General features: G+C 42.4%; 1 protein-coding gene across 1 annotated transcript in view; it reads right to left on the bottom strand.

The window, feature by feature from the left end:
• Nucleotides 1-14991, bottom strand: part of Mal2 (mal, T cell differentiation protein 2) — a 28782-nt gene extending 13791 nt beyond the window's left edge. Inside the window, exons 1-2 of the mRNA XM_021657941.2 lie at nt 14748-14991; nt 633-803 (exon numbers count right to left, since the gene is read on the bottom strand). Coding sequence (XP_021513616.1) covers nt 633-803; nt 14748-14879 — 303 coding nt within the window. The 5' untranslated portion in view covers nt 14880-14991. The remainder of the gene's footprint in view (nt 1-632; nt 804-14747) is intronic.
• Nucleotides 14992-27641: the final 12650 nt, after the last annotated feature.

The raw sequence follows: 27641 nt of genomic DNA on the forward strand, positions 1-27641 counted from the left end.
AAACATTCACACACAGAATAAAATGAATAAATCTTTACGGATGACTGTGTATAGCATTTACAATGTGTTATGTATTCTAAGTAACCTGCAGATGACTTAAAGCTTATAGTACAATGTAATGTAGCTAATATGCAAATAGATCTGCATACTTAATTAAAAGTATGCTTAAATATATACAAACATATATATAACCTGAGAGTCCATGGATGCTAGTGTCCAAGGTGTGAGGGTATGCCGTGCAATCAGTGCCTCTCTTATTGAGGCACGACTAAACCCACTTAAATATCCGAAGAAGAATGAATGGAAAATTTCAAGACATATGTGACTCAGTTCCCAAAGACATTTGTTCTAATGTTCAGCAATTCATTTGTTGCATGGTATGAAATAGCTTTTGAATAAGTCATGAAAGTAACAGTGAATTCTCAGTTCTGTTAGTGTGGGGCCTTTACTAACTTAGCTCCCACTGCCCACCAAAACCACACACGGGCACCACAGTGGTCTCCTCAGGCTGACCTATTCTCTCTTTTGTACAGCAACAAACAGAGCAGGGACTTGGGCATTTCTGAACAGAAGGAGATATTTGTAAGTTTCTTACACCTTCTCGAAATAGACTTACAATAAAAATTTCTTACCAGGAAGTTCCAGTTGGCATCAATCTGAGTCACCATTCCAGAGAGGAACAAGCCCAGGAAGAGCAGAGAAAAGAAGAAAGCTGTCACAGACACAAACATGACCCATCCTTGTAGCAGAGGTAGAGGAACATTGGAGGAAGCAACCAAAATCCAGACAAGGCCCCCAAGTACCTGAAAAAAAACAAAACAGACAATAGAGGTTTTGCCTCTGAGAACACTTTTATTCAACTTTGTTCTTCCATTTCTTACCAAGGCTCCTGTACTAATCCCTGTACATTTATCACTGTTTCAATATCATTCCACAAGATGTGTTCTTCTGTTAGGTGCAAGACCAGCTCTAACCCAGAGCTTGAGTCAGTTTGGTTCCTGGATTTTCATGTTGGATTCTCTTTCTTACCCAGGTGTTCTCTAGTTGTCTACACACACTCCCAGTGTTCTCCAGTCATCCACACACACCTTCAGTGTTCCCCAGTCACCCACACACCCCTCCCATGTTCTCCAGCTCTTAACATATACCATCTAGTGATCCGGCTCCTTCTCTGAAAACCACCCTGCTGATGGGCTTTCATTCCAGTCAACATTTTATACACTGCTTGGTCTTCATTTCCTTTCCTTCTGCTGTCATTGCTTACTAGAGAGTTTCTAAGAGAAGAACAGCTGTAACTCTTTAAATTCCCATGAGCAGTGCTCATTATCCTTTCTTTATTACAGCCTTCTTGTACTTTCGACATCAGTTCTTACCTATACAATCATAGCTGCAGCTGTTGTTCAAGAGAGTAAGCAATGAAAGCCTCAAACATGCACTAACTACCATGTTCTGGAAATCAAATTTGTACCCTAGGTTCATGTAATAATCGATAGCTAACCATAACACCCAGGTGCTGTACTAAGTTCTGGGAATAAAATCAAGCTGCACTGGCTTCTGACACCACAGAACTCAGTCTATTCCAGGAAATGGACAGCTAAGCAAGTGGTGAAGATACTGCTGAACTGGTGCCAGAGTGGGCAGAAAACTGGCCTCTTTATTTCCACAGAGTAAATGCTCCAGTTGCAGATCTGCATAGTTAGGAAATGTATACCAGAATTCATAAGCCCTAGGACAGGACTGGGGTGACGTAGAAGGAATCTAGGCAGGAGATGAATCTGGTGGTAATCAGAGAGGAGCACAGCACCTAGTGCAGGCAAAGAACACAGCTCAGCAGGATGTGAGCACCTGAGCCAAGACGTCTTGAGGACAGGTAGGGCGATTCAGGCCATGCAAGAGCAATGGAGGCCATGCTTGTCTGAGCAGAAGGGAGCGTATTTAAGACCTGCCCTTAAAAGGTTTTCTGGCTAGAATGTGAGGATGGACTGTAGCAGGAGGGATGCAGGACTGAAGGCCACATGGGATGACAGGATAACATAAGTTACCATGAAGGTACAGATGGGTTAGTTGGGAATTTCTAGGTAGACGATGACAGCGCTTGAACAGATGTAGGGCATGAGAGTCAAAGCATGTAAGGAAAATCCCCAGATTTCTGGCTCAGCGAGCAATGATGGCATCAGAAAACAAAAGAGGAGAAACAGGGGCAATGATACTCAGTCTTCTCCAACTTGCCACTAATAAGAGAACAGTGGCACGGCCTTTACAAGACACGGTAGGCTTTTTGTGATCTTACTAGTCCTTTTTATTATTTTCCTTTTAAAAATAATTCATTTACTTTTATGTGAATTGACATTTTGCCTGCATGTGTCTTTATAAGGGTGTCAGATCCTCTGGAACTTGAGTAACAGACAGTTGTGAGCTGCCACGTGGGTGCTGGGAATTGAACCCTGGTTCGCAGAAAGAGCTCGGAATAGCTCTTCAGCCCCTCTTTTTATCTTATGCCACCAAGCTCTTCACATTATTATTATTATTATTTTATTTCAGAAAGTGAAAAAAATCCACAGTTCAAAAACAAAGCTGTTTCATGTCTGAGTGGCTGGCCCTGCTGGCCCAGAACATCACCGGATTGTGCTTGAGTCACTAACTCATACCTAATCTTGAAACATTATCTAAAGTAAAAAATTTCTCAACTGAGTTCTACCTATTCTCAGCTACCATTTTTCTTGACACCCTCCCAAGAGGCATTTGTTACCTACTGGACATCATGAGAATTGAATACCTTGGAATTTTTTTCTGTCTTCAATACCATACCCTCTTGGCAACACTACTTCTTAAATCTCTACACCAAAGTCATTTACAAATCCCATGGTGATTCTTTTCTAACTACCAGTCAGAGAGTATAGTAGATTTGGCAACACAAAAGGTTTGTTCATATCCTTGCTTTCAAGATGCCTTGGGCACGTAGGAATCCCCACAACCCCACACAGGATGTTCTCAATATTTGTTTAGTGAACAAACAGACTAGGGCTAGACTAGCACTATGAGCAAACCTTTAAGGCCAATGGGCATCTGCATGTGGCTTCATATGTACTTAGGTAAGATCCAACTTATGCAAATCACAAAAGATAAAATATATTCAAGTTTTAAAATGAAAAGGGCTCAAGCCAGGTGTGGTGACACAAGTCTTTAACCCAGGCAGAGGCAGAGGCTGAGGCAGAGGGGCAGAGGGGCAAGAGGGAGGAGGCAGAGAGGCAAGAGGGAGGAGGCAGAGAGGCAGAGGGGCAGAGGTAGAGGGAGGCAGAGGGGCAGAGGCAGGTGGATCTCTGAGTTCAGAGCTATGCTGGTCTACAAAACTGAGTTCCAGGATAGCCAGGGATACCCAGAGAAATACTGTCTCAAAAAATAAAATAAAATAAAATAAAATGGACAAAGGGCTCAGTCACATATTTTGTTGATGTACTCTGAAAAAGCATTCTACAAACATAATAAATTACTACTTATCTAATACTGTATAATGACAGTTCAAATATCCATTTAATAAGCAGTTGTGGTAATAGATCTCAATTTCTATTACTTTCAAATAAAAAATTAATAACCCCAATATTTTATATAATCCATTTAAGTGATGAATATTAATTTTTAACTGTCACTTTATTAGTTATCCTAAGAGTTAAAATACACTTGTTTCTGGAAGAGATTATCTCCTCTCTTATATCACTTAATGCATATTTGAAGGCAGTGAGTCTCCAATGCATCAATCTTTTCTTGATTCTCAGCATCTTCTTTCTAGTAGCCTTTCCTTATTCTTTACCTACAAATGATTTATTTCACTTTAAATACATTTTCTAAATTATAAATAATTATTAAATTTCAAATATTTCAAGAGTCATTTACTGAGAAGCTATATGCAAGGGTAATGGGGAATAAAGAACAACTGATCATTGGTTATTAGAACAGGCAAATCGAACAGATAAGCACAGCAATATGACCCAGACAATGTGGTAAGTTCACTTCTCTAAGTAATCCTTTGGAATAAAAGTAATATTAATAAGTCTGACCTCAAATAGGTGGGCCCCCAGACCTACTGCTAGACAGTGAGCAAGAACATTCAAGAAAAACAAAGCAACGTTCTAACTAAGGAAGAAACACACACCATTAAATCTGATTGGCAGACAGATTGTAGCAAGTGCTATGAAAAGAACCGAGCACAGTGAGTTCTGTGGGATGGGAGAAGGGGACAGAGATGTAACAGGAGGGATCCTGAAAGGTGGGCAGCAAGGCAGATTTGAAGTCGGGCTTGGGCAGGGATACAAACATGCACAAGAAAATATATGGGTTAACTGCTCCATTGAACTCTAAATTATAGCCTTTCCTAACCTCAAGCTTTGAAAAGGAAACTCAGTACTTGCAGAAAAAGTGATCTGATTAGCCCCATTTATGGAGTGTGGGTGGCATGGCAACAGGAGAAGAGAGAGTGAGTGCTAGTTCCTTCTTTCTCAATCAATCCCACCCACATAGCAACCCTAGGCATCTATGTGTTTGTTCTGCTCATGGGCTACCTTTGAATGACAGTGGATATGTGTGATTAAGTTCTCATTTAAGTGAATGAGTGGATGGCACAATTAAACTTGCACTGGATAGCCGTTTTCCCACTTCAGGAGTATCATTGACTGGTAACTGCAAGGCCCCGGGTTTGATCCCAATTCTCTCTCTCTCTCTCTCTCTCTCTCTCTCTCTCTCTCTCTCTCTCTCTAATATCTTGCTGCTGTAGGAGTCACTATGGCTTTGACACAAGTATCTCTTCCCTCCTTCCTGATTTCCTTTCAAAGAAAGCTACCTTTTCTTCTAAGCTTCTCAACATGACTTCATCATTAATCAGTGAGCTTCTAGTGAGACTGGCTGTGCTTGGAATTCTAGTTCTGGGCTTTGGTAAGCTTGGAACATTTCCCAAATAAGTGATAATCTCCAGTGTTCTGGTTTAGGGGAGAGTGTCCTGCTTTCAGGGATGAACAGGAGAGCACTGACATGGTTAAAGTCTGAGGGAAAAGAGCTGATAAAATATCCTGGCAACAGCAAGTGTGCAAACTGCAGAACAAGGTATTGAAAATGCCATTGTGCACCCACGTTCTCATCTTGGATCCGAGTCCACATTCTGCCCTCATGTCTACCTCTGCCTGTTGCTGTTCCCTAGTGTTCTAAAAAGCATGATAATTATGTATAAAATGAGCCTTCACATCCAGTTTCTGTAAGAAACTAAATGAGGGCTCATGGATCCACCCAAGCCTCAAACTCTAACCAAAAGTTCCTCTACATTCAAGTAATACAGGAGAAAACCCCTAGAAACGTCCATCAGCTTCCCTATGGTTGGCTGTTCTCATCTTCTTGGCTCAACTTTATGGGTCCCTGGCACACATGTGCTCAATTATGTTCTGAGGTGAAGTTATTAGTTTGTTCCCTGTTAGGTTTTGAAAGTGCAATGATTTTCTGGAGGCTGTCTTGGGTGGTTGTGGAATATTTTAGAGGTGGGGTATCTAGCTGGGGAAAGTGGGTCACTGCAGGTCATGCTTTGAGGGTCACAGTCTAGACCGTTTTCTGGCTTGAGCTTTCTTCCTACTTCCTGGTTAGAGTCCCAGCTGTACAGAAACCCACTATGCCTCTTCTCCTGTCCCAGGGTGAACTGTACCCCCCAACTGTGAGCCAGGTATTTTTTTATTATTATTATCAGAGTTATGGGGAATGAAACCAAGAAACTACTCATTTCTAAAACAAAAGATTTTTTGTTTTGCAGTTTATAATATCTTTGTTAATTACATTTGGGCTCTGTAGACCAGAAACCCTCCTGGTAGACATGACTAGAGACCTCCTCCCATGAGAAAAACAAGGGGGTGGCTATTCACCTACAGATCACACTACAGTAAACCCTCTCAGCTGGAATTGAACCATGTTTTCCCCTAGAAGCTATTGGCTAATAAACACGGTCCTGGCAAGAACAAGATGCTTGTGATTTTGGCTGTGTGGATTACAGACTTCTCAACCCATCTCTTATTTGGATAGCTCTGACATGCTCCCCAACGAGTCTTTCATTCTTGCAAATATCTCTTCTCTTTTCCAAAGACACTGGTTTCCTGATATGCTCTGACATTTAACTAATAACTTTCCAACCTACTTGACACCTACACCTTTGTGAACCCATCTTAAGTAAACAAGCTACTTTCTAATGTTTGAGAGAACACCAATCTTGAGAGACAAATTCCAAGACCAAATAACCCTAGAGAAAATATATTTCATCATTTAGAATATTTTGTTATGCTGCTATCTACACAGCTTGCCATGCCACCTCTCTTTTGTAGCCAGAACACTGAATAATCCGCAAACTTGGGAGTGGGGGAATAATTCTGTCTCCTAGAGTGGCTTACAGAGTTGGTATCAGCATGAAGTTGATGGTCATACAATCACAGAAGTATTAGGTAACATATGCTGGGTTCTTATGGCCAAGTCTGTTCTAAGAGTTTTATTTTTTTTTGTCAGCTTAATCTTTAAAGAGCCTAAGAGATATTATGAGCCCCCTTTTATAGGGAAGTTAGTTGAGAAGCAGAGCTCCCATTAACTTTGCCAAAGTTGCACAGTTAACAAATTGTAGAAGTGGGATTTGGACTTGGCAGTGAATTCCCAAACTATGCTTTTATCAGTATAGTTTTCTGTCTCTTTAAATTTTAGTGTTCAGTCTAGGCTTAGATTTCTATCAACTTTCCAAATGACTGTTTCAAGTCATGTAAAAGTGGCCAAATGGTAACATAGGGAAGTTTTACCCAAACCTACTGAACCCCTCACCTACTTGTTAAGTGTGTCTGTTTTAATGGGTGCCTATTTATTGGGTGCCTGTTCAATATTATATTTATAAAAATGTTTAATATACCTAGAACTTATCACTTACATAAAGAAAGATTCTATATTTAACTCCATGTTACATACAAATTATATTCTGAAAGTTTTTTTTTTTTTTTTTAAAGCTAGAAACATACTTATGTCAAGAGATACAATATTTAGCTGGTAGATACTTTTACAAGACAGGCCATACAATGAAAATGTATTTAACATGTAGTTGTGCCCAGTGGTAGCCATACTAGAATTTGGGCATTCACCTACCTCAAACTTCCTTCACTGTGGAAATGCTCCTTTCCCAATCCCTTTTCTCTGCATTCTAGTCCATTATTTCATCCTGCATACACAAATTGCTGTATAGCTGACCGGTGGTACCATATCTTCCACAAAAACTTCTCTGGCTAGAAACCACCCTCAGTGTTTCTGTGGTTACTGGTGCATGTATCCTTTTGACCATTACAACATCTAGATTGAAATCATGGCCTCACATGCCTTTCACTCACTGAGCTGTGAAGTCAGGATTGGTGACATTTTCTTAAATGTTTCTGAACACTAAGAACACAGGAGGCACTTTCTACATAAGGTGTTCAGTTGTATCTTGCTTCAAAGGAACATAAACCAATCAGTGAGCAATTAATGGCTCTAAAATAAAAAAGTGTGAGTCATGTACCTTCAGATCCAAGGAACACATGGCTATCTGAAGTCCAGCCCATTTTCTGGTACATGACAGATAACAAAAACAGGTAAGAAGACTACCATGGAGAAGCATGTCCTCAATTAAGTTTTTAGTGATTATTGGCCACAAGCCCCACCTACTACAAGGTCTTTGGACGCAGGGGAAAAAGATGATGGAAAAGCATTCATGTCTTGTAGACATGCCATACCTCCCAAACTCCAATTTTCAATCTTCTTTACTTTCTGGTTTGCATCTGAATTACGTTTGTCAGTGCTACAAAATTATACCTTCACCTCATCTGACTCAAACGTCCATGTCAGTTTTCTAAATAGCTAACGCAAACCCTAAAATAGAAAGCAAATAGGGTAGAAGAGAAATGAGTTCTGGCCTTTTTACATTTGCATTCATCATCTCCCTTGCTTTCTACAGTCTCCTTTTCATGTATGTAGATAGCTCATGATTGTGTAGATTAAAAATGCCTGCATGCCAATGTCCTGGCCAGAACTGCACAGACCATTAGCTTTTTTTTTTTTTTTTTTTCTTTTGACCGTCCTTGTTCTGAAAGTCCTTACACAAAAGTTAAGAGTCTTAGGCAGGGTTCCTATGAGAAGATTCAGTCCTCCTCTATAAAACAGACCAACCAGGAATTCAGGTTAAACTATCTTACTGGGGAAAATATCAGGATTTTCAATTTTAAAGAGCTTATCTGCTTCCAAACTGCTTCCCTCCACTTACCAGTTCTTCTAGAATATTCTTATACAAGTATAAGGCCACAGCACTTTCTGACTCTGCATGTGTGTCATAGCTAGGACACTGGCCTGGTACCAGTTCTTCATTATCGACCTTTTAAACTCAGTCACACCCCAGCAGACATGTCAGGTGCACAGCTCTTACCACGAGGCACATTTTTACACAGCAGCACAAACCAAATCTCTTCCCCTTCACTTTTCCACTGGTAGCTCAAGGTCAATCCTTTCAGCAAGTTGGTTTAAAGCTTTCAGAATTTTGGTTCATATTTCCTACAGGGCTGTGAGTCAGGGGACATGAATGCTGAACATTCTGGCGGTGGCATTGGGTGACTTTCCCTTACAAAAATTACAGGCCCTTTTTCTATAATTGCTGACTGTTAACTCATAGGCACAAGCAGGGGAAAAGTCTTATGTACAGGATAAAAACGCACCTAGAGAGGCAAACACATAGGTTTCTAGGCCTTCTAATCCACTTCAGACAGTGTCTCTTTGCAATCAAAATCCATTTTCTAGCCAAGGAAAGAAAACTACAGATACTAGTACATTTACATGTTAGTAAGACTACACTCAAGCTGGGCATGGTGGTGCTCCCCTGTAATCCCAGCACTCGGGGAAGCAGAGGCAGGCGAATTGCTGTGAGTTCAAGGCCAGCCTGATCTACAAAACAAGCCCAGGACAGCCAAAGCTATACAATGAAACCCTGTCAAAGCATACAAACAAACACAAGGAGGGGGGCTACAGCTGGGATACAAAGGTAAATAAATCGTAATAAATAAAAAAAAAAACTCAGTATCAGAAAACAAACAAACAAAAACATAAAAACAAGCAAGGAAAGAAAAAGACTATAGTCAAAGACTATAACTGGAGATACCTTCCAGAGTTCTCTGTATGACTGCACTTGCCTCCGGCCCTTCCCCTCCCATCAGCCTCCCCTTGTGCTCATCTCAGATACATCTTTTATTTCAGTCTCGTCCAGTATCACTTGAGAGACCAACCAAGTTCATATATTAGTCAGCCCGCTAAGCCTTAGGGTTTTTCTCCTTTATTTTTTCATCTTTCTTTTTCTTGGTTTTACTTCAAGGTCTTATCAGTTCTTAACTGAGTTATAGTAATAGTAACACCCACCACTCTACCTACCCCTACATCAACCTACTGTCCTTTTAACTTTAATCTCTGTTTTACAAATTTCTTTAACGATTTCTAAGACACAGTCTAACCACGTTTAACCCTTTTCTCAGCAGCGCTCTATGCCGAAGAGATTCACAGCCTGACCTAGATTTTGTCAGCAAAGCACAGCTTCGATTTTGCTAGCAGCATCTTCCTTCTCTTTTTCCCGTCTTCTCATCAGTCATGCCAAAATACTAACAACTGCTAGAAATTTCATGGTATGGTATTACTATTGTTTAAGCTCTGAGGTTTGTGTGTGCCCTTCTTTTTACCTGGAATTTTGTCTCATTTACCATTTCAGGCTAACCTCAAATGTTACTGCCCTATTACAGCTCCCTGTCCTAGCTCTCCACAGTTTGTCCCAGTAGCCAAATGTTCTCTTTCTCATAGCATTTTCCTAAGCCTCTCTCAGCGTTTCACAAGACTGTAAATGCTTTTTGACTTTTATATCCTGCTACATTTCCTTTTTTTTTTAATTTTTATTTATTTATTTTTGAGAAAAGGTCTCACTAAGCAGCCCTTGGCTGGCCTGAAAATCACTACATAAACCAAACCAGCCTCCAACTCACAGAGATCCACTTGCCTCTGCTTCCTGAATGTGAAAATTAAAGGCATGCAGCAACGGGCCTGGCCTACACAACTGCTTTTAAAGGAAAGGACTCTAATAGCTATTGCATACTTCAGGGCATAAAGAGAAGGTCCAATGAACAGTGTGCTCTTTGATATATCATTATGTTAACTAAAGGAAAAGAATCATGGTCCTAAAACACTACAGTAAGAAACATGTAGAAAATGTGTTCTAGAATTCCTCAGAAAGAGAAACATAAACAGATAAATTGAAGGTGTTTTCTTAAACACTGAAGCTGCGAGACTCACTGAATAAACCAATGTTATTGTTTTCCACAATTAAAAGTGTTACATTTGATCTTTCTTACACATGTTTTCTTAAATAATTTCATTGAGAACAGGACCCTAGCTATGTTGCTCATTCAGAGAGTAAAAATACTCTGATATTACAGCTAGGCCTAGATAGAAAATGCTCTGGTTGTAGTTCACCTTCCATGACAGCTTCTCTTCCCCAAATGTATCTTCTTATCTAGATTATACTGGCTTTCAGGTGAGGAGGCTTCCAAATGGTTTTGTACACAGTAGGTAATGAATAAATATCCACTCTAGAAACACCGAGAGGATCTCGAAAATGATGACTTTTTGTTCATGAGGACAAGTGTGTGCATTGCATGGGTCTGTGCCAGTGTGGACAACCTGGAGTGTGAGACCTCAGAGTCCCACTTTTGAGATGGTCTGTTTTGTTGTTCACTGATGCTTAGGTGAGGCTCTCTGGCCCTTGAGGTTTCAGGGATTCCATTGTCCCTGCCTCCCTTCTCACACACGGTGGATGACTACAAACACAAGCTGCATGGAGGCCAGTGTTTCAGGAGTTCTGGGGTTTGAACACAGGTCCTCATACTTTCCCATCAAGTCCTTTACTCAGTCCTGATCCTCCCAAAATGATAATTTTTGGAGTTAATGTTTTCATCCTGAGCTAAAAGGCTTGGCTTAGCAATACTAACTTTGCATTAAACTCATGTAAAAGCATTGTAAGGATATATGTGGTAAGAATAGGTTAGACCAAAACAAAATGGCTGGCAAGTCAGAAGACCAGTGGTAGAACATAGCTATCTCAGAAAAGGATTGTATCAGGAATGTAAAATTGGAGCAGTCCCCACTGATGAAATAAGTGTTGTGAACTGCCCTACTTGGTTCTGGTGGGCAGGCACTATTTACAGAGAGCTGTGAGTGTGGTAGAGTACCAGAGACTGGGATTAAATTCCTTGAGCAAAGTTAGTGTGAGAACTGCATTCCAAGACCACAGTTTCATTAGCTGAATTGCCTCCCGATAGATGAAACCATCTTCGCTGAACACAGTTTGCAAAGCTTCAGAGAGCCACAGGGCACAAAGGGAAGAGGTCTTAAAGAGAAATGGATTTCAATGGAAGGTCCAAATTTAAAAGGCGTTTAGAGGGATCCAGAAACACTAACAGACGCTAATATAATTGTTCTCAGTGTGGAGTTGACTTAGTGTATGAGAGTGTGCCTAAGGAATCCTCCTCACATTTAACAAGTTTTGAAGAGGATCCATGGGAGTCTGTGACTTAGGAATCAAAAAGAAAAAAACAAAACAGACCGAAACAAAACACCAGGGCAATAATGAAAGTTAGGGATAAAGGTGCTTCAAATGAGTTACTTGGCTCTTGTCTGTACTTAAGGTGGGCGTTCTGGGCAGAAGACCACAAAGGTGGCCTGCTAGCTGCTCTCTTGATGTTATGATCCAGTATCACTAAGCATTCCAGAAGGATGGTGGCCAAAAAAGGAACTGTTGCCTTGGCTCAATGTGGCTTCTCATTTCCCTGAGGTCATTGGTTTCATTGGGACATTTTGATCCTCCCCGTGGGAAGAGGTAACAGGAGGTTCAGAGAAGGGATAAAAAGATACTTTCGACTTCAGCTTGGGAGGATGTTCGGCCATAAAAATAACAATGTCGGGCTGGAAGGGAAGCTCATTCGGTAAAGTGCTTCTACTTTAATCCTGAAGTGCCGGCCGTCAGCCCCCAGGATTCACTTAAGAAAAGCAGGTTGTGTTGGTGTGTGATGGTAGTGCTAGGCAGGCAGAGACAAGCTGGTCTCCGGCCAGCCTGTTCCACTTGGCAAGTTAGAGGCCAGGAAGAGGTCTTGCTCATACAGCTCCCCATTTTCCCCCAAAGAGTTGACAGGATGGTGAGATGGCTCAGTGGGAAATAGTGCCTGACCTCAGGCCTGCGAATCTGAGTTTGACCTCTGGACCATGGTGGGAGTGGAGCATCTGCTCCTGGAAGTTGTGGCCTTACTTCCATACAACCATTGTGGAATGAGTCTGCCCTCCCCTTCTCTCAAGAAATAAGCAAAATATAAAAAAGAAGCAATGAACAGTTCTCGAGGAATGATACCCAAGGTTCTCCTCTGGCCACCACATGCACTTGTACACACAAGCATGAGCCCTCACACACGCATACTGAACATGCATGTACACACACAGTGAGACACAGGCACACACCAGTGAAAATTCAAATGGCTTTGGAAAGAGACACTCGGTATCATTCTAAGAGTTTGTGCCAGGTTAGGAAAGTTGCCAGAGGAGCAGAAGTGTAAGAAAGCAGGAAGCAAGCCATTTCTTAAAAAATTTGAGGTGTGTGGGATACTTCCCCACACTTCCAGGATCTGATCGTCCTATCTGTTCTAACAAACAGAAATATTCACATTGGTAAGGAGATTCTCTTTCCTGCACAGCCTGGCTCAAAGGCTCTGTCAGTGAGTTGCAGCTACACTGTGTAATAGAATCTCCAGGGAACCTTTAGAAAAATTAGTTGACTCTGGGTGCTCCCCTGGAGGTTCTGATTTAATTAGTCTGGGCTGGCGACAGTACTTCCAAAAGCTGCCAAGTTATTAAGTACAGCAAGAGTTGAGAACTAACTAGTGTGGTAGATAGGAAAAGGAGATAAGACATTGGGGGGAGGGGGTTCAGTAAGTCACCTCTTGGATTTGTTTAGCTTCAGAACTAAATGGTGTTCCATAAAGTGTAGCACATCCACGTGTGGGTCTTGAGTACCATCTGATCTGGTAACACGTGGGTAGGACTTCCATGCATATGTACACATACATAGTAGAGACCAGCGTATCAACTTTGAGTAGCAGACATCTCAGATGTATCCTTCCGCTGAGGACGGGGCTGACTCTACCAAAGGTTAGGCCGTGAGGCTATGCGTGTGGGTCTTCTGTAGATTTCAGGATAAGCAGCAAGTACGTGAAGATGTGGGAAGAACTCGTGAAAGAGGAAGCAAGCATGTAGGACTTGAGGAATGTGGGCAGGAAGGGCGCCCAGAATCTGGGAACTCTTTCTCTGCAACGCTTCCTCATTTAAAGGCGATGACCCTCCACAACCAGGAGGCTGGTCCATGCCATCTCCTCCCGGTCTGTTCCTCTCCTTGCAATGCCTGTAACCATCTCAGTAATGCCTATGCTGCTGAACTGGGATCCAACCAGAACCCACACCGGGGTCTTCCTGTCTCACACACACTATCTGATCACAGATGCCACAGCCTGAGACTCACTCACTTGGGTCTCTTCTTTCAGATTCAAATCTGAGCTAAACCTAAGGTGACTTGGCTACCTAAGCAAAACGGGACAGAAAACCAAGATTTTCAGCTCTGCAGCAGCACAAAAGGGAAGCCCGAGTGACCCAGATCCAGGTTATGCAAACTTGCAGGATGAGGGTTGACATGAAAACCCCAAGCAGAACAAACAAAACCAGCCTGCAGGAAAGACGCTGCCTTACTGACATTTCTTTCTATTTGACATTCTCCTGGCATGATGCAACCTCAGTTGCCCAATTTATATTTGCACTTTTCCCCCCTTGTCCACAAGGAGCTTCAAAAGCTCCCAACTCCACAGCATTCCTTTCAGAAGTTCAAGTGTCCAGTTCAACAAGGTTGCAGGGCAGGCCTGTGACATCGACTTGACTTTGGGCAGAGCAAAGCGTTCTGAGTAGGCTTGGAATTCTCGGGTAAACTGGAAAAGGACAAGGGGCAAAGGCAAGAGTTGTAGCTGACGGCCCCACTTCCACCTTGCCCCACCGTCCGTTCTCACACCCACTTGATTACACACAGCCAGCTGCACCTACAACCTCACCTTTCTCCCTGCCCTGTTCTTCCCCAATCCAAAGGGCACTGACATTGGCAAGGGTGAGTCGGATGAAAACCGTACCCAGGCTTCAGCCTCCTCCTCCTTTCCCTGGCGCCTCCCGCCCAGACTTTCCACATCCTAGCAGCTTCCTGGCCACCCAGTCATCAATACACCTTTTCACCACCCAACAAAATGGCAGGTTGGCGACAGGAGAGGCGGGGAGGACGCCTGTTCCACCAGCCAAACTGAGTCCCTCTCCAAAGCCCTGAGTCCTCAAGACCCCTCCAAGCGTAAAGTCCCTAACCGTGGGCCCCTAGTCAGCTCGTTCTTTCTCTAGGGCACATTTCCATTCCAGGCCCGCGAGCAGGTGTCCGCGTAACAGGTGCCAGGCAAGAGGCCCCGGTGCAGCGTGGAGAGGACCCGACACCCACAGCAGGAAAAGCCCACTTCTAGAGAAAGAAGGCTGAGCGAGGGCGCAGAGGGACCACCCCGGGCCGGGGGCAAGGATGCTGCCTATCCTTGCTCCCGGGGCTGGCTCGTCGCCTTCGCTGCCCCACTTACAATCTCTAGGCAGACGAAAGCTCCCGAATAGGTCCGCAGGATGTCGGGGCCAGCGGGCAGGGTGACCCGGGGAGCCGGGAAGGACACGGCGGGGTTCGGGGGCGGCGGGATCGCCGCTCCTCCGGCCGACATGCTGCTGCCGCTGCTACGTCTCCGCGCGCCGCCGCCGCCGCCGCCTCCCGCGTCCCGCCTCCGCCTCCGGGGCTTGGCCGCCGCCGCAGCCGCCGATCCGGTCCGCGGGGTCCGGGCGTGCTGCGCGCCGAGAGGGTGTGGCTACGGGCTCTCCGCGGACAGGGCCCCGCCCCATCACGTGGGCTCAGGTGAGCGAGCCTCCGCCCTGACGTTCCCGAGGGTCACCGGCACAGGTGCGCTATGCCCCAGCCTCAGCGCCAGCTCCGCACCACCCCACGCCCGGGATCTTCAGCTCCCACCCGTTACCCCTGCGCTAACGGTCCGCCGCGTCCCACCTGCCCATCCCACCTAAGCCTCCCTGCTGGTCCTCACCCACTTTCCCCAGTTGGGTAGGATGGCAGAGGCTGTGACTCAGAAGGAAAAGTCCAAGTGGCCAGCCACACCTGGAGAACTGAGTACCTGCTAGAAAGGGTGATTCTAGTGGGATTATGAAACCCACGCCAGGGTCGTGTGGCCCTTTGGAGTCGATGGCAGTGGGTGCCCTGAAGGCTGCTTTGAGTCGGTCCTGCTCTGTTCCGGGAAATCCGTGAAAGGATGCCCTCCAAGGACGAACAGAAGCGCTCTTTAAACTGTAGCTTATAGGACGGACGGCAGCTATTTTTTCCCCCAGTTTTGATATCTATGTCAAACATGGATGCCACCTGCCTTACGTTTCCACACAGACCCCTTCTGTTTCACCCTCAGAAATGAACTCTTTGCCATTGCTTTTAAACACTTAAAAGATATTAAAAAACAAAAAACCAGAACCAGGATGCTGCTATGTGGTCCCCTGCCTCGGTTCACCTCCCTGCACCCCCATTTTAATCTTGGTTTCCGTGTCAACGTTCTGTAAGTGGAATAAAGGAAGAGTCGTTTCTCAAAGATCATCTGAAGATAAGTTCTACAAATCAGCACACACGCAGATCAAGTTGTTGTTCTTAAAGAAAGCTAGGTCCGGCCTGGGGCCCCAGGCCTGGAATCACAGCGCTTCACAGGGTGAGGTCATAGAACTGCCGTGAGTGTGAAGTCGGCAGTAATAGGACAGCTAGGGGTACTTAGGAAGACCCCGTCAAGCAATTACAAACAACAACCAAAGCTGTGCAAGCATAGATGTGTGTTTATTACCTACATTTGTACACACACACACACACACACACACACACACACAAGCCAATATTAGACATTCTCCAAATTGAGCCTTGTTCTGGTCTATCAAGTTTAGCTCTTGAACGGCGCGTCGCTTCCTACGTGGATCGTCAGCAGGTTTTACCCTGTCTTTATTATTTTAATAAGCGAAACTCATAGGTGTGGTGGCGGCACCAGAGGAAAAGCCACAAAGGAAGGTGTGATGAAACCTTCTGTATGCACTTCCTCTCACCCCCACCTGTTAGTCACCAAGTTCTGCGTTTTGTGTGAGGTGGTTTCAAGTTTTCTGCATTGATTTGTTTGATCAATGAACTTTTCTGTGCCCGGACCCTGATTGGCAAGAAATCTTTATGTCTTATTTTCTGCTTAGGGAGCACTTAAAGGATGTTCAAAGGTGAGGCCACTTCAGAGAATTTGTAGTGGAAATGCAGAGTAACTGCATACAAGATATTCAAAGTATTGTGAGTGAACTTGAAATGACCTCGGAGTTTCCAGACCAATTAGTGACCTAATACCTCAAATACATTTAAAGTTATCACCAAAGAGAAAGCCTGGGATTACATGCTTCCAGCACCTGCCTTGCCATATGGCTGTCCCTGCCCATACCTACTTTGGTTTTCAGTATGGCCGGGAGAATGCAAGAGACTGCTATGTACCTCTCTTCTACTTCAGCGTATCTGCGCAGAAATGAAGGCTTTTCTGGAATGGGCTCCCTTCTCATGATCACTATCTGTACCAGTTCTTTTGATGATACCAGTTTCCTCTTCAGAATGGCAAAATCTCTAAGCATCCTTTCCCTCGATGCTTATTTCTTTCTCCACAGCATTGACCCAGAGTTCTTAATAGTGTCACCTCTATCCATTTCCTTGACACCCAGAGTACCTTACTTTGCTCGTAGATTTCCTGAGCACCCTTCTTGAATGGTTAATTATTTTTAAATTATTTGCTGTACATAATGGATATTGAATCTGAGATGCTGCCCATGCTAGGCAAGGTACCTCTCTGCTGAATTAAAACCACTTAAGCGCACTTTTAATATTTTGTGGACATGTGTTGCTTAAATTGTGCAGGCTGGCTTCAAACCATATACTGCTGCCTCAGCTTCTGAAACAGCTGAAACTACGAGACTCTCTTTTGCGCTGAAGTCAATGTTCTCACCTGCTGACATTTCTACCAGTCCTGCTTCACAGCTCTCTGCTGTCTTTATAAAGGTCAACCACATCTGTAGCCACTTTACCCCTGGGAAATTTGTGAGTGACATGCTTTCTGCTGGACTCTCCTATTCATTTATCTCTCCATCATCACCAATTCCTTGGTTTCCAGCAGTTTATCCTGTCTTTATTCCCCTATTGGACCAGTCTGGTATTTCTGCCTTTTCTATCCACCCTATGCCTTTAGGAGAGAATGAAATAACACTCGCATTAGCCTCACACACTGTTCTCTATTTGTCTTTTTCTTTCATCTTCATTATTTCTTGTTTTTCAGCTGATGTTCAGTCCAATTACTTCATCTGCCCCTTTAATGTTATCATATTTCCTAGGGTTACGAAAAGGGTGTTAGAACCATGGCTATTGATTTCAGCAGTACTTGTGCTAGCTAGTGTTGGGTGAGCCTTATAGATCCTTCTACCCAACCCCCTTTCTCTTGGTTATTATTTCATAGCTTCCGGCTTCTTTCATGTTCTAGTCTTTGCGCGTGAAACAAGAAAACAAGGTTTTGAGTGGATTAAAGCAAATCTAGAATATTTAAGTCTTTCTGGCTTCCTTTTTTTTTTACAAGGAGTTTTAGAACATCTGACCTATAGTATTTGCTTCATTGAAAACATTGCTGTCAATCCAATTATCCAGGGCCAACATGGATATTTCTGTTGCTTTTTTTCTCGTGCTACAGCTTTAGGCAGCTACCAGATGTGGATTTTACTTCCCACGCTATATCCACCTCTCCTCATGCTCACTACTGTCTCACTCTACCTCACAGGACACAACCCCTTTCACAGCGAACACCCTGTCCATCTTACCTTCCTCATTTGTGTACTATAGTCTGACATAAAAATGATTTCTAAACACAAAACCGACCATAGTCAATCCTCTACTTTATAACCACTCTAGAAATTCCATGCTTTTCTCTGGGTCAATTCCAAGTGCCAGGAATGCAAACACTTATGTGACAGGACTTCAGGTGAACATTCTTTCTTTCCAGCTCTATTGACCCACTTAAAATGCCAGTTACAGCCTTGTCCCCAGCCTCCCAACATTCGTTCTTCTACTAGAACATCCTTTCTTTTGTATAGTCCATACCCTAAAAACTCTTTCCTAGAAGGTTCCTTTGGGTCATAGAGACAGCACTTTCCAGTTTCACGGGCCCCATATCTTCACATGTGTTCCCACAACTTGATGGGATTACTCTTAGTGCCATTACCTTGCTGAATTGAGGTGGTGTTTACTTGTCTCCCATCTCTGAGCTAGAGTTGTGTAACAGGATGTTAATTTTAAAAGTTCAGTTAGGGCACCAGGAAATATCAGGTATCAAGGGGAACTGTGTATCAGGACATCAGAAGTCTAGAGAGGGGTTGATTGCAAGCTTATTAGACAATATGTGAGCTACTGTCTTCTGTTAAGAATGTTTAAATCTTGAGAATGAGAAAGTTTGAAAATATGTTTGGGGGAGAGGTGGAGGAATTCCACTTCTTCCATTTTTTTCTCTTCATCACTCCCTGTCTAATTAACCTTTAGTCATTATTGCATAATACAAGGTCAAGTACAACAATCTATCCTAGAGAACTCTGTATTTAAATCTCTCTGCTTTACAGTCATTTCTTTTCTCCTTTCATATGAAGATTTGAAGTTCAACTCAGTTTTTCATTTTCCTCTTTACATTTCCTTCTGGTAATTAATTCCTCACTTTCCCTTTCTCTGTTTGACTTTCTACCCTCCATTTTCCATTTCATCTTTCCTCCAAATAAATATCTTCAATTTTCCCTTATTCCCTAAGCTGGAAATATTTTATTTCTATTCTAAACAGGAGAACCAACATTTGTTATACGGAATCACAGGAACAACTAAAATCAAAATGGAAAATATGTGAGATAGTGATTATTTTAGGCTTTGCATATCACAAGGTGCAGAACTATGGTTAGACAGGAAAGTAAAGCCCTATGGTTTTCTGAGGTTGAAGAATTTTCAGAGTGCAGGAAGGAGGTCTCCTTGGGAGAGGCCTGCAGTTCCTTTGAGTTTAGGTGACAGAAGTTTGAAATTTAAGGAAACAGAAGGGCTAGAGTTCATGGGGTACTAAAAATAAAAAGCTGTCTACCAGCCACAACTGAGCAGTCACCAAAAGGGTCCCTGAAATCTCCAAGGGAGTACCTATTAGTACATATAAACACATGAAAGTGAGATATCTCCCCACAGCCAGGGCAGGAACACCTCAAAGGAGCAGAAGTTCACACAGGGTCAAGAATAGTTCATATTCCATCATTCATAGTGTGATACTCCCAACAAATGGAGTACTGGGTAGAGTACTCAGAATTTTACCTCAGTACTAGGGCAAAGTCCAAGCTGGATCAATGTCTGTTCTAGTCCAACATGACAATATTTTATTCATCTCTCTTTCTTTTTTGAGATTGAATCTTCTAGCTATGGTTACCTTAAATTTATGATATGATCTTCCTATCTCAGTTTCCCAAGTTTTGGGATTTGGCACAAATCCTTTTTAAAAAATACATCAGCAGTGCGAGGCAGTGGTGGTGCATGCTTTTAATCCCAGCACTCAGGGGGTGGAGGAAGGCGGATCTCTGAGTTCAAGTCCACCTTGGTCTATAGAGTGAGTTCTAGGAGAGCCCGAGCTACACACAGAGAAACCCAGAGAAAAGTGACTCAAAAAAATGTTCAAAAGGCATTACTTACTCAAACATGGTACAGAACAATACTTAGAAATTTCATAGGAATGCAAAAATACACAACAAACTGCAAGATAAAAGTTCTCAAAGTCAGGTATTCAATTAACAATGGCCAGGTGTAAATCAGCCAAGTTTTTTTCCAGTACAAAGAACATTAAGATAGTTATTATAAATGGACATCATATGCTAAAAAAGAAATGTGGAACACATCAAATAGACAGATTTAATGAAACTGAAGAGTGTATGAAGACAATAAGGCCACAGATGAAAACTATCTGTAGAAGATTAACAACAGGCTAGCTTCTGTAGAAGAGAAGCCCATTTAACTGGACAATATAGAAGTAGAATTTAATGTTATGTACACAGTGGGGAAAATGACTGAAAAAAATGAGCAACATGTTCCTGAAAGGTGTAATTGAAATGTTTTATTTATTTCTAATCAGAGTCTCAAAAGAAGACAGGAGAATAGAAGGAATATTTAGAGACAACCCCTGAATGACATCCAATTTTTAAAGAAATTGCACCCACAGATTTAACACTCAACAGACTGGAGGAATTGGAAACATGAAGAAATCTAAGCTAAGTCACATCCTTATCGAGTTGCTTAAAAGCCAGGATACATGTCTTTAAAGTAACCAGGAAAGAAACCTCATTGTGTCCAGAGCAACAAAGGTAAAAACAGCAAAAGATTGCACATAGGCAGAAATTTAAGCAAGAAGACAGCAAGATGTTATCATTAAGCTACCAAAAGGAAGAAATAAATATTGTCCCCCTACAAGTTTATAAACAAAAAGTCTATAGACTATAAACAAAATGTTTTCAAAACTGAGGGTGAAACAATTTTTTTTTTCATGTATGGAAACACTTGAAAATGACCGAGAGCAGAAAACACATTACAGGAAAGGGTACATGAAGTCTTTTAGGTAGGAGAGGAGGAGACCTTTAAAATTAGGCATATTCTGCATGTTAGTCTGCAACTTGTACAGATAATCTCGACAAAGTCTAATATGCATCAGAACAACAGTAACTATAAAGGAGCGTTAGTGTAGCACCTGAAATATAGGATAGTTTTTGTTTTTCCTATTGCAGGGTGTTACTTTTCCTGTATGTTGGAGGAGGTGGAATTTTTGTCCCCAGAATATCAGACCCTCGGACTAAGAGAACTGGATTGACTGTGTCCTGATAATGCATAGAGACTTTCTGGCTAATTTTTAATTAATTAGTTAGTTAGTTAATTATTACAATTTATTTACTATGTGTCCCAGCTGTAGCCCCTTCCCTCATCTCCTCCCAGTCCCACCCTCTCTCCCTCTTCTCCTCCCATGTTCCTCCCTAGTCTACTGATAGGGGAGGTCCTCCTCCCCTACTATCTGACCCTAGCCTATCAGTTCTCATCAGGAGTGGCTGCATTGTCTTTTTCTGTGGCCTGGTAAGGCTGCTACTCCCTCAGGGGGAGGTGATCAAAGAGCCAGCCACTGAGTTCATGTCAAAGACAGTCCCTGCTGCCCTTACTAGGGAACCCATGTGGACACTAAGCTGCCATGGGCTACATCTGTGCAGGGGTTCTAGCTTATCTCCATGCACGGTCCTTGGTTGGAGTATTGGTCTCTGCAAAGATCCCTGGGCCCAGATTTTTTGGTTCTGCTGGTTTCTTTGTGTAGCTCCTGTCTCCTCCAGGTCTTTCTTTCTCCCCTTCTTTCGTAAGATTCTCTGCACTCTGCTGAAAATTTGGCTATGATCCTCAGCCTCTGCTTTGATACCCTGCTGGGTAGAGTCTTTCAGAGGCCCTCTGTGGTAGGCTCCTGTTCTGTTCCCTGTTTTCTCCTGCTTCCGATGTCTATCCCATTTGCCTTTCTGAATGAAAATTGAGCACCTTCCCTAGGGTCCCCATATGAAATGTGTTTCCATAGATTTATAGGGCTCTTTTAGTAAGGAGCACAAAGAGAAATACAGCTGATGTGAATGTCAGTTATAGATAATACACATTGTATAGATGAACATAGATCTAAATAGAGACTTGGTCTTCTCCATATCCATGCTTATATGGAACAATATTAAGCACAGCCATTTTTATTAGAATTGATTAAATATGAATTTATTCTGGTATAAATTTGTCAATTTTCAGTGTTTAGAATAATCATTTTTCATTATGTCCTTTACCATTTCTTTCACTATAAATTTCAAATAAAAATTTTCCCTAGTATTAAAAAACAAAAAAAGAAAATCCAGTTCTACATAGAGGAAATACCTAGAATGAATAATGAATGCACAGGTGGGGAAACACAGGATATTTTGAATTGTGTGTGTTTTGGGAGTGTGTGTGTGTGTGTATGTGAAGGAGTACCAGTGGAGGCCAGAGTCTATCATCAAGTGTCTTTCTTAGTTACTTTTTCTGTATTAACCTGGAAACCACTTTTTAATACTTTAATGGAATCTTTGAAAATTTTTTCATGTATAAATTTTTTACCATACTCACCCCCTACACCTGCTCTTGCTCCTTTCTGACACCCCCCCACACACTGATGTTCTCCCACTTGCATGTATTTAAAATTCACTGTTTGCTGAATTTACATGATCATGGGTTGGAGCATACTTACTGGAGCATAGCAACTTACTGGCTACATCATCTCGGGAGACATCATACATGCACAGTACTTCTCCTCATTCTGCTGGGTTAGCTGATTTGCCCAGGCTGTCCTGACAATGAGCTCCAGGGGTCTGCCTGTTTCTACCTTTCCAACGCTGCTGATATACACATGTCATTGTGTTCAGATTTTTGTTTGTTTGTTTGTTTGTTTGCTTTTGAGACAGGCGCTCACGATAGCCCTGTCTGGTCTGAAGCTCACAATGGAGACCAGTCTCACCTCACACTCACAAAGATCTGCCTACCTCTGACTTCTGGGTGCTGGGATTAAAGGTATATGCCACCACATAAGGCTTGTGTCCTCTTTTTTTTTTTTAATGTGAATGGTGCATATCCAAGCTCTGGTCTTTATTCTAATATGTAAAACATTTCCCACCTGAGTTTATAAAATATCTGAACCATTCCCTTGAGGTACCTTAGATTTAAAAAGTATCTTACATTCTAGTTGCTTGAATAAAAACATGGTTTAATTGTATAAGATTTATAACAGATGTAAGAAATATACTGTGCCTCTAAAACATTACAGGGATCTTGAGATCGAAATACCACCAATAGTGTCCCAAAGTCCTTCTCCTTCATGTAGACTGTGTGACTAGTACATGAAGTTAGATTATGGAAATTTAAAGATGTCATTTGTGAACTTTAAAGTAATTATGACAAAAATTGTTCCCTGTTTACTCCTGCTTCCAATGTTCATCTTATTTGCCTTTCTGAATAAAGATTGATCATCTTACCCTGGGTCCTCCTTCTTGCTTAGCTTCTTCAGGTATACAGATTTTAGTATGTTTATCCTACATCATATGACTAATAAGTGAGTATATACCATGTGTGTCTTTCTGCTTCAGAGATGCTTCACTCAGGATGATCTTTTTTAGTTCCCACCATTTGCCTGCAAATTTTATGATTTTCTTGTTTTCAGGAGCTCCACAAGGAGAGCAACAGAAAAAAAAAATCTGGGCACTGGGGTCTTTTCTGAGACTGATACTCCAACCAAGGTCTTAGAACTCTTGCACAGATACAGTCCATGGTATCTCAGTCTCCAAGTGGGTTCCCTAGTAATGGGAACAAGGACTGTCTCTGACATGAACTCAGTGGCTGGCTCTTTGATCACCTCCCCATGAGGGGGGAGCAGCCTTACCAGGTTACAGAGGAAGACAATACAGCTAGTCCTGATGAGACTTGACTGGCTAGGGTCAGAGGGATGGAGAGGAGGACCTCCCATATCAGTGTACTTGGAGAGGGGCATGGGAGGAGATGAGAGAGGGAGGGTGGAATTGGGAGGGGATGAGGGAGGGGGCTACAGCTGGGATACAAAGTGAATAAGCTATAGTTAATAAAAAAGAAATTAATTAAAAATAAGCTGGTAGTAAAGTTAGGTATGCCCTGGTTACTCGCATGCCTCACTGGGTGCCTGTGCCCATTGATGCCCCTCACGCTATGACTCTCTTCAGACAGAAAAGGGATCTTGGAACTGCAGCCACCATTGTTACTACCATCTCATTGGCGGCTGTTGGAGCTACCACCAGGGCATTAGCCATGAGTCATACTGTGCAGACTGCTCAGACCCTGAATAATCATTTAGCCAATGTAGCTCATGCCTTAGTTGTACATAAAGGAATTAATGCTCAACTTGAGGGTGTTCAATCAGAGGATTGACCTCTTGCAGGAGCAAATTGATACCCTATGGCAAATCGCTCAACCTGGCTGTCAATGAAAGTATGCTGGACTTTGTGTCACTAGCATACAACATGAGAATTTTTCCTGCGCTGCAAATCTGTCTAAACAATTGTCGAGCTATATTTTAGGTAATTGGACTGGAGAATTCGATACTACGATGGAGCAGCTGAGAGTGGCCATTGTCACAGTAAATTCTACCAGAGTGGACGCAGGACTAGCCACAGGATTATCAACATGGATTGCTGCAGCCATGAATCATCTGAAGGAATGGGCGGGCATGGGAGTGTTAGCAGGCCTTCTGGTGTTGGTCTCCTTGGTTTGCCTGTGGTATATATGCAAGATTAGAGTCTCACAACAGTGTGATGCAACCATGATCATTCAGGCCTTTACAGTCATTGAAGCAGGACATTCTCCCCAAGCATGGTTGGATACCATAAAAAGCTAAAATGATATGCTCAGGATGCGAGGCTAAGCACTGCACTCAGGGTCAGCCGCTTTGGACCCAGAGAAGAGCATGTCTGATTGCATGCGGGTTGATGCCCCAGGTCCCGCCTCTGAGAAAAAGGTATCAGACGGGTCTGATGCTCTTTGGGTGGATGACACCTAAATGAACATCTGTACAAAGTCCCAATTTATTTCTAATATCAGAGATCAGACCTCTACTCTTGCCTGATGCGTCTAAAACAAAAAGGGGGAACTGTAGAGAGCTGCAGGATGCTATGCCTTAAAGAAGGAGCTGGTTTCCGCCTTCCACCTTCCCGATGGTGAGTGCTCTCTGTCACGAACAACTCCACATTTGGCTAAGGCCAAGGATCTGGCTTGCTTCCATGTATGTGGACCTATCTGCATTGCCCCCGTGGCACGCCTGGGTTGGCTTCCCAGAGGCTACTTAAGCTGTGGGCTGGCTTTCCCCGGGGTCCGAGTATTGTTCAATGTTCCTGAATAAACTGCATTGAAAAAAAAATAAGCTGGAAAAAATGAATAAAAGGGTCAGTGAAAATTGATAAAAGGGTCAATTTAACAAGAGGGCTTAAAATTTCCAAATTCTTATTTGCTTTGCAATAATTTACAAAATATATTATGTAGAAATATTATGTATAAATGTAGAAAGACATACAGATATCCGTAACTGGAGTGTGGGATTTCCTTATCCCCTTTTCTCAATAATTGGAAAGTTAGAAAGGCAGTATGGTGACTTATCACCACCAACCAGTAACATGTCTGGCTCTCCAGGAGTCTGTGTGCAAATAATTGATAAATAGCTGCCCTCGGGGAAGCCTGAAATGGAAATACATAAAAAAAGTAGACAGGGAAACTGAGGAGGCCAGGAAAGAATGTGTGACCTCAGGCCAAAGTCAAGCTGTTGCTGCCAAGAAGCTGGAGTGAAATCTGAAGATATTCTAAAAAGACCCAGGTGTCTCTTGATCTTACTATTACACGACTGAAGTAATGTACCCCAAAGAAATGGGAATTTCCCCAGGAATCGCATGCTTGGAGAAGGAAAAGGCATCAGTCAGAGGGGGAACTTGTGACCCAGGAAGAGATTTCACATAATTCCAACTACTTAAATGATGGACAAAGATGGACCTAATGGCTGTCCAAACCCCACTTGGATGGGACTGCTTACAAGTGTATCCTTGACCCTCCATGTTAAAACTTTAATTTCACTTCAGGACCACAACCAAAAACTTGGGGTGGGGGTTTCCTGGATCTTTCCCTCTCTTTCCAATGTGACTAATCTGGATAAATCTCCCTTTTCTGCTTTTCTCTATCAATTTGACTCTTTCTTGGCTTATTGAGGAAAGGTTGGTTAGACCTGACTTAGGGCACATGTTAAGACTCCCAAGTTAATACTTCTTTACCTGGCCGCCACTTCTCCCAGTCCTTTGCACAAGACTCCATTCCATGTCCTCCAGACCCTCCCCATGTGCTACAGAAGGCACCAGAAGGTGGTGTTTAAAGGGACTGGGGGTGTGATGGCAGCAGCTCCCTTGCTCCCTAGTTACACTTCAAACTCGCTTCTCTCTCCACTTTCAGCTTCTGTCTTTCGGAACGACCTTGTATCCGAAGCTCAACGTGTTGTACAATAAACTTCCTTCAAGTTATACTTCACCTTTCTTTTGGTTTCTTCTGCTGCTCTTGCTATTACTTTATTTCCAGTCACTCAGCTTTAAATTTTACTTTAAAAAGTCAAAACCAAACAAAACCAAACTGCTTTGTTTTTTTAAACTTCTTATTTTTAGGTAATTTTCAAGTTATTTTGTATACATCCCATTCATCCACTTTCCTCACTGAGAGCAAAGCTGAATTGCCTCTTCTTTGAATTACATACACTAACATTTGCGAATACCGCTGTTCGTCATCCCCTCTTTATATTCTCTGGTAAATTTTAGACAGTTCTCTGACACTGGCTTCATCAAAAGCAGCCTTGACACTCCATTTGCCGCCCTCCTAGCTTCAATGTCTGCCTTTTACATCTTAAGCTAACAACAAATGGAAGATGCTGTGCTGCCTCATTCCCCCTCCCCATCACAACGTCTTTGTTAGTCTCTCCATTTTTTCTCTCCTTTGGGTAATCCCTCCTTCAGCTTTTGCTTATATGAGTTTGAGTTTGATCTGTTCTTTAACTTTCTTCTTGAAAACCACAGTGATTTTATTTGAACTTTTCTGTCTTTCCAACATTTTCCACATTCTGTCTTACATAGCAGCCACCTACTAGTTCATACACCTATGTATATCTACAAACAAATATTTCTGAACATGGAAATTCACACACACACACACACACACATATACATGCTATATATGTGTTTACATGCAGAATGATACAACAATTCATTATATACTTGCTTTTCTAATGTATATCATGATTATTATTGCCCTTTGTGTGCCAGTGTTGTGCATGTTATTCGTTCCTTTTATTTATTTATTTATTTATTTGTTTATCTATTTATCTATCTATTTATTTATTTATTATTTATTGGTAGTGTTTGGGTATTGAGAATAAAGCTATGCCTAAGCTAGGAAGCATTCTACAGTTGAGCTAGTTACCAGTGATAATGACAATGGCCTCTTTTTCTTTTTTTTTCACTTTTTGTTTTGAGACAGGATCCTGTTAACTTTCAAGGTTGGTTTTGAACTCACTCTGTTGTCCACATTTGAATTTGAAGTCTTCCTGACTTGCCTTCTTTAATAGTTGAGATTATAGGCCTGCACCATCACTTGGTTTAAGTCATTCTTTTATTTCACAGATTCATTTTGTGTTGTGACCAATCTATACCAGGCACTGGAGATATACTGGCACATGTGACTGACAGAAATCTACTCTTTATCAACCTTCTAGTTTATCAGGGGAGCAGAC

This window comes from Meriones unguiculatus, chromosome 8 (assembly GCF_030254825.1).
Source record: "Meriones unguiculatus strain TT.TT164.6M chromosome 8, Bangor_MerUng_6.1, whole genome shotgun sequence".
Lineage (NCBI taxonomy): Eukaryota > Metazoa > Chordata > Mammalia > Rodentia > Muridae > Meriones > Meriones unguiculatus.